The sequence below is a fragment of the Kryptolebias marmoratus genome, linkage group LG4 (assembly GCF_001649575.2).
Source record: "Kryptolebias marmoratus isolate JLee-2015 linkage group LG4, ASM164957v2, whole genome shotgun sequence".
In the NCBI taxonomy this organism is placed as follows: domain Eukaryota; kingdom Metazoa; phylum Chordata; class Actinopteri; order Cyprinodontiformes; family Rivulidae; genus Kryptolebias; species Kryptolebias marmoratus.
This window is the reverse complement of record NC_051433.1, coordinates 30,305,412-30,313,710: the sequence shown is the minus strand read 5'-3', so window position 1 is coordinate 30,313,710 and position 8,299 is coordinate 30,305,412. Positions and strand designations below refer to the sequence as shown.

General features: G+C 40.7%; 1 protein-coding gene across 1 annotated transcript in view; it reads right to left on the bottom strand.

Annotated features, from left to right (window-relative positions):
- golt1a (golgi transport 1A) overlaps positions 1-1,181 on the bottom strand; it is a 3,919-nt gene extending 2,738 nt beyond the window's left edge. The window contains exon 1 of the mRNA XM_017433424.2: positions 1,095-1,181. Within this exon, the coding sequence (XP_017288913.1) occupies positions 1,095-1,119 (25 nt within the window). The 5' untranslated portion in view covers positions 1,120-1,181. The remainder of the gene's footprint in view (positions 1-1,094) is intronic.
- Positions 1,182-8,299: the final 7,118 nt, after the last annotated feature.

Below are 8,299 nucleotides of genomic sequence, written 5' to 3'. Positions count from 1 at the left end.
GTGTGTGTAGGTGTGTGTGTGTGTGTGTGTGTGTGCCGGCTCATTGGTGGTGGTGTGGGTGGTCTGAGTCTGACGGTGATAACATTTCTACTTCTGTGTTTCTGTATGCTTGGACCTCCGCACCTATTGGTTGGATTTAAGAAACCTCATTGGATGAGAAATAAAACAAGAAAAAAAAGTTCAGTCTTCTTTAAAAAAAACAAACTAACAAAACAAAAATCCTTTTGTCTGCCAAACGTTTAAACAAAGATGTTAGCTCTCAGCACGTGTGCTGGGGATGACTCTCAGATACTACCACACCCAATTCCTGCTCAATATTTGTAAAAATGATCAAATTATAGACATGTTTTTGTCTGATAAGCTTGATTAGCTGTGGTGGCCATTTTAAATTGGGCTGGCTCACAAAGTTTATTAGCTGTAAATCATTACTTTATGAGAGTTTTATGAAAATCTATCCATTGGTTTATGATATATTTTGCTAACAGACGGACAAAGCAACAGAACACAGTCATGATCACCCACCAGGTGCAAATTGAACAAAGCATACTTTCACAATCAAAGCCAAGCTATTCAGCCCAACCCGACCAACAACCTAACACAAACAAAATGAGTTGTTATTGTTGACTAATAATTACCCAGGGTCTTGGTAGCTCTTAGGAGTGAGGTCAAATGTTCCCTAATTATTAGCCACCAGTGAAAAGCTTTGTCACCTCTGACTGGAGTCTGAGGGTGTAAAAGATTAAACAAGTATCACACCCTTAACCATTAAGACCTTTAAAAACTAACCAACATTTTAACTGGACCTTAAAATGGACGAGAGCCAATAAAAATATGATGTGATGGATGTGTTTCCTCACTGCTGCATTTTATACAGCCTGCACGAAACAAAGTGACAACTGACCAAAACCAGTCTACAAATAGTTACACAACTTTAAAAACAAATGGAACAGTTGTTTTTAAAGCTGTGTAGGAGTTGATCGTCCTTAAATGTTTCGTGCTTTTACTAAATCACATGTTGATCATTAGAAAGTAGCAGCTGCTCTGTGCTCAATGTGCCACAGCTGCAACATGTTTGAAAAGAGAGGAACACTTACTCTGGAACTCTGTGATGGTGGCCATGGTAGCACTTTATGTTTCTTCTTTGTTTTTGTTTTTTCTGTACTGCTGTGCCAGGAAAACTCCTTCCTTTCCTGTCCTAACTGTGACCTTAGTCCTCTGACATCACCAGGGAAAGAGGTGAACATTAACCAGATCAGTACCACTTCTTGGGTAAAGGGTGGAAACTTGAGTGATATCACCAGCTTTCAAAAGAGGAATTAAAGGAGATCTGGAACGTAGCATTGCACTATTATACTGACAAACAGTCTGTCGGCATCCCTAATTAATGAGTCATTCATTTTTATACTTTTGATATGAAACAAAGCCACATCTAAGCAGGAAAAGAAGAGCTGTAGAAAAAGGCTTTGAGCTGCTACAGGAACCTGGATGTCTAAATAAATGTATTTTTTCAGAAGCAGTGATACTTGAAAATAGAGCAGAGCCAAGACATATCGCTGGATTTTGTGACATAGAGCATTAGTCAGTGGTCAGCTGCTGCCAATAATAGGATCATAGCTGGAAAGGGAGGCATAGTTTTAACGGCATGTTTTTGGCCCATAACGTACAAGGATCTCAACAACCAGTTTCATCTTGTATCAAAGATCTTGGTAGGTGTGAGGGTGGCTGTGGATCAGTGGTTAGAGCGGTCATCCTCCAATGAGAGAGTTGGAGGTTTGATTCTACCAGTATCCAGTCACACCTCAAAGTGTCCCTGGGCAGGACACTGAACCCATCATTACCTCTGATGTGTACAAATGTAGTTTAAAGCACTGATTAATCTCTATATCAGCTGTATTTGTAGTAGTGGACAGGTAAATGAGGGCAGATTGTGATGTAAAGCACTTTGGGTAGCCTGGTTGGCTTTATAAGCACAATCCTTTCTTTTTCTTATTAATTGTTCCATATTTTCCTAACAGAGCACTTCCCTCTCAGACTACCGGTTTACTTATGGTTCCTAGAGTTTCTTAAAATAGAATTGGAGGCAAAATTTTAGTTATGAGGTTCTTCTTTTGTGACTTCCTTTTTTATAAATCCCATAGTTCAGTTTAAAACAATTTATGCATTGTAGCACCAGTTCACAACAAAAGTCATCTCAGGGCACTACACAAATAAGCAGCAAGTCCAAATCCTTTACAGTGACTTGCAGTCCAGTTGACCTCCAAAACAGATCTAGATTCAGATCCAATTAGAACTGACTTCAGTGAGCTTTTAGTCATGCTTCTACCGAGGAACCTAATGCACTGAACACCATCTCTTCACACATAGACATTGGTGTGTTGTAGTGGTTAAGCATCTGGGAGTTGTCCTATCACAACTCTCACCTGTTTGCATGCTGAACAAAGCAAACACTACAGGATCTCTTTGCAGACTTGCTGGTTGATCATCTGTCTCTATGGCAAATACCTGATTTGGACAATACCCTGCTGGACTCCGGACTCTTCCACTGAAGGCTCTGGCACTTGGTCTCTGTGGGGTTTTGGGGTTTTGTTTATTGTTTTCATGTTTGCTGTTTGTGTTCAGTTATTCTTGTTTTAGTTTAGTTCTGGTTTCTCGTGCCTTTGTTTTCTGTCACTACTCTCTCCTCCTCAGTTACTCACATCTCGCTCTGCCACGCCCATCTCCACCTGACTCACCTGTTCCCACTTACCTCGTCATCCTCAGTGTTTAAAACCCGGTCACTTTCTCCACTACTCTGCTGGTTCGTTGTATGTTTCTGTGCTCCTGGTTTTCTGTCTCCGTGCCCGTTCCTGTGTTCGTCGCTCCGTGCCGTATGTTCTTGCCTTTGTTGTTTTATTTAGCCTCTGCTGCCATGTCAGCTTTTGTTTTTGTTTTGTTTATTTTTTACTTTAATAAATTAGTTGATTTAAAATTAGTCTGCGCTCTGGGTTCGCCTCCGTCCTCTCCTCTGTCCTCTCCTCAGATCCTGACAGTCTCCAGGTTGTACTCAAAGATCCAAGACTCATTCAGTTTAATTCAGTTATTTTATATAGTGCCAGTTTGGAAAAAAGTTCACCTCACCATATAAAAATAAAATAAATGCAGTTTAGATTCAGGTTCAAATCAAGTTACTGTCAATAGAGTTCTTATTATAATATAATACATTACATTATGAAATGCCAATTTGTAAAAGTTATCTATAGGCTCTTTCACAAGATGCCTCAACCCGGACTGAGACGCCTTCTGACTGCGTTGGTGTGATTTCTGCATGGACTGGGAGGGTAAGGGGGGTAGAAGCCGGTTCATCCCGGGTGTGTCTTTGTGCCACAAAGCCAGGTAGTAACAGAGCCGAAATGGTCGACATGTGAAAGGTAAGCTGGTTTTGCAGCTCAATAATGTGATGAAGTGATGACTTATGGTCTGTGTGATCAAACGGTCACAAGATTAAACAAACAGATTTGTTACTGAAGGAAGATTATTAATGATTCACAGCAACTTTGTATTAGTTTAAAAAATTGAATTGCTAAACTGAGTTAATCCATCATGTTTTGAAAAAATCACGAGGGAGACGTGTGTCACACATTTTATGCGTTGTGCTCCACATCAACGCAGCCGAGTTCTGCGCCACACATCTTTTGGATCCTCAGTGTTCGCTCATGTCTGTGTGGAATGTGGCCACTGTGATTTTTGAATGGCCAGAGGCAGCATAAAGACTGACTGGTCTCCACTTCGTCACAATCCCCCGCCCTGAGCAGCATGAAGATGACAGTGGAAAGGAATGACTCGTTTTTAACAGGAAGACACCTCCAGCAGAACCAGAACCAGGCTCAGGATGGGTGGCCATCTGCCATGGCAGCTGGGGTTTGAGAGGGCAGGATGAAGACACTGACAAACCAAGAAGAACTGGTCCAGGTGTAGTTTCTATAGGACAACACATGTTTACGGTACTGTATGTAGAAACATGCAGCAGAAAGACAGCAGAGACAGTTTGTCCTCCAGCAGTCTAAGCTGATAGCAGTATAAATAAGCAATAGCTCAGGAAACCCAACCAACTCTAACTATAGGATCAAAAAGTCTTGAGCCTATTCTTGGATGTAGACAGGATGTCAGCCTCCATCTTGATGTCTGTGTTTGTAACTGGATTTGTTTTGCTGTCATTAACTTTGTGTTTTTTGTTTTTATCCCATAGAAACTACTCTTGGCCCAACACTTCATGTTTGTGTCTCTTCCCTGTCCTATCAGTCCCCAGCTGGTCAAGCCGGTTCTGCTTCCTGTCAAAAGGGAGTTTTTCAACTCCTCTGTCCTCCATGTCTGCTCTGCAGGGGAGTCAAAGTGTGGATTCAACCTGTCGGGTTCCTTAGATAGACAGAGTTTTACTCATAAACTGAATCTGTTTTCAATAAAAGTCTTATAATTGGATGAAACTGTCATATATAATCTAATGACAGACAGAAACTGAGTTCATTTTATTTTATTCTTCTAATTCCTTCCCATCACCTGTTCAGTAATAACAGTGTTGATCTGTTACTTGTCATCTTTTTTTCTTATTTTGCTTATTTTAGCTGTTTAAAGGTATTTTTATTTGTTCATTGATTTTCTATTTATCTGCTTTAATGTAAGACATTTCCACTTCAAGTTTCTCACAAAAAATAAATTATTTGGAGGGAAGTAAAAATTGCTGATTATTTCTTAAATCTACATGGCTCAAAATCTTAGTATTTACTAACTTGGTTTTATAAATGGAGTAGCGTAATTTAGGTGCTGCAGCGATGTCTTTACATCTCGTTCTCATAATTTGATTAAAATCTGCCCAATGATTTATAAATTTTTTTGCTAACAGACAGGGAGGGCTGACTCCAACTAATTTTTCCAGTAAACTCAATGATTTCTTAGCAAAGTATGTGTTAGGGATGACTTTCAGCTGCTACACCAATTTTCTGAAACTGATTTAGTTAAAGCCATTTCTGTTTGCTAAGATAGCTGTGGCAGTCATCTTCACAGAGACTGACCTACAATATTAATCAGTTTTAGAGGCACCTCCAATGATTACTTTGTGAAAGTTCCATTAAAATCTGTCCAGCGGTTTGTGAGATATTATGTTAACAAACATGGTTGGCAGCAACAGTTTGAGCCAAAGTTTTAACTGAGGAATTTAGCAATCTGTTAATACCTAAAATATGTGTTGGAGATTACTCTCAGGTACTACCATTTCAAATTGTAGCCTAATATCTGTAAAATTAACTGAGTTATATCTATTTTTGTGTTTGCTAAGTGTCGTGGCAGTTGTAGAAAAATAGGAGATGATAATTAAACTCACAAACTTTATGACCGTAAATGTGGAGACGCCATTACAGAACACCATTGAGTCTTATTCTTCTGCATTTCTTAACCCACTCTCTGTTACAGCAGTGCCATCTAGTTGTAACACAGGCGGGAAAGACCCGGATTGTGACAGAGGATGTGGCCCTAAAGCCAACTGGTAGGCCTCAATTAAAAGCCAATGGCCTAGGGTCTCCCAATTAAAAGTACCAAGGTAAGTCTGGCTTAAAATAATGAAACAGAAATAGTATACAAAATATATTTTATTTACAATATTAAAAATAAACTTTATTATTCTTAATTTATCATCCAATAAGGCACAAAAATCCAAGACACACTAGAAGCAAGCCGAGACTTAAACAAAAACAACTGCAAACCAGATTAGTAGCAACACAACCTAATAACACACAATAATGTTAAACAAAAGAAAAATAAGTCTCACATTGCGTCAACCCAGCCTTATGAAGCTGTGCCCAATCAGCTAATTCCCAAAATAAAGTTAAGAAAAACGTTCTGGTGGTTCTGTAGTGCCTGTGCTCCAATTCCAGAGCCTTTAAGATTACACAAGAATAATGCACCAAGGTGAGAGCACAATAGGCAACAGCAGCATATCTTAAGCAGCCACCCACGCAGGTATTGTCAGTGCTGCAGTGAAAAACCACCAACATGCTCCCAGCAGCACAAAGTTCCTTGGTCCAACCCTGGTGCAGCAGGCTGACGAGCACGACACCCGCTGAACACTACAACGCTCTTAGCTTGGCAGGCACACCAGGTGCCTATATACACTAATTAGCCTGGCAACGCTGTAAACAGGAAGTGAAAGTGGGGAAACGGGGCCTAGATGCGTTCAAAGACCCAACACGGGTGAGAATTTACAGCTTCTTCACGTAAACACAATTTTTTACTAAATTCCCACCTGGTTACATAGTGACAAGAAGTGATAACAGCAACAGAACAGAATATACCAGTATATTACCAAAACTATTTGTTCATCTCCCTTCACCCACATTTGAACTTGAGTGACATCCATTCACTTTTCACAGGTTTAGGAGTGTTTATGGGAATTTTCAACCATTCTTCCAGAAGCTCATCTGTGAGGTCAGACACTGATGTTGGACAGAAGGCCCAGCTCACAGTCTCTGCTCTAATTCATCCCAAAGGTGTTTTATCAGGTTGAGGTCAGGACTCTATGCAGACCAATCATATTATTCCACACCAAACTCCCTCATCTATGTCTTTATGGACCTTGCTTTGTGCCCTGGTGTTCAGTCATGTTGGAACAGGAAGGGGTCATCCCCAAACTGTTTCCACAAAGTTAGGAGCATGGTGTTGTCAAAAATATCTTGGTATTCCAGAGCATCAGGAGTTTCTTTTCACTGGAACTAAGCAGCTGAGCACAACTCCTGAAAAACAACCCCAGACCATAATGCCCCCTCCACCAAACTTTACACTTGGCACAATGCAGTCAGACAAGTACCGTTCTCCTGGCAGCCGCCAAACCCAGATTCATCGTTCAGATTCCCAGACATAGAAGTGTGATTCATCACACCAGAGAACACATCTCCACTGCTCTACAGTCCAGTGGCGGCGTGCTTTACACCACTGCAGCTGACCCTTTGCACTTGGTGATGAAAGGCTTAAATCCAGCTGCTTGGCCATAGAAACCCATTCCATGAAGCTCCCTGTGCACTGTTCTTCTCACTATGAGCCTCAGCATCCTCTGAGCCCACTCTGTGATTGTACGTGGCCTACCACTGTGTGGCCCAGTTGCTGTTGTTTCCAATCATTCCACTTTGTTATAAAACCACTAACAGTTGACTGTGGAATATTTAGTCATGACTGGACTTCTTGCACAGATAGCATCACGGCACCAAGCTGGAATTCACAGAGCTCCTGAGAGCGACCCATTCTTTCAGAAATGTTTGTAGAAGCAGTCTGCATGCCTAGGTACTTGATTTTATACACTTGTGGCCATGGAAGGGATTAGAACACCTGAATTCAGTGATTTGGATGGGTAAGTGAATACATGTGGCAATATAGTGTAGATGCATTTACTGTATAAATGGGGCTTCTTCACCTTAGGCCATTGGTGTCCATTCCTGGTCCTCGAGGGCCACCATCCTGCATGTTGTAGATGTTTCTCTGCTCTTCAGCAGGTCTTCGGGTCTGCAGAAGCCTCTTAGAGACTCAGTCATTCACATCAGGTGTTTCAAAGCAGAGAAATGCCATAGAAATGCACGGAGAGCAATGCAGAACATGGCAACGCATGGTGTTTCAATGCAACCATACTGTCCTGTTGTGTTATTTTAGGAGCTACAGCCCTGCATGCCTAATGACACTGATAGATTCATCATTATGTTTTCTCTCAGTTGATGGTGGAAATTTAACTGGCTGTTTGTAACAACCCACGTAAGACAAGAAAATATCTCTGAATCAGTGCGCTCAGTTTTCTCTGGAATCAGAGACAGCATCACACACCAGCCAAGAACACATTTATCACCAACATGTTGGCAACAGTTTGAACAGTTCAGTGGAAAAAAGAAAAAATGACAGCTTACTGACAGTATTAAATGTTATGATTTATCTAAAAACTGCAGGTGTAAGCAGAATTATTATACCTGTCAGACCAGTCTTAGAAGTTTACACTAACCCAGTTTCTGTTTCCATCTCTGAGACACTGAAAGTGTTGAAGAAAGCACTTTTATCAGTCAAATTTAGTAGATTATTCTGTTTACCCCAACTCTTACTTGATGACAGCTGGGGCCCTTGAAGAGTATTAAACTAATACAGAACATATATAAGGGAATAGCCTTCATTTTAAAAGGTTTTATTAAATGTAGGCCCATTGGCCCTGAGTGATGATTATGTTGAACAAACTGATGAACAGAGTCAGGAAGAGAACCTTCAGAAAGCAAAAGCTTCAGATGGAAATGAAAGACACATG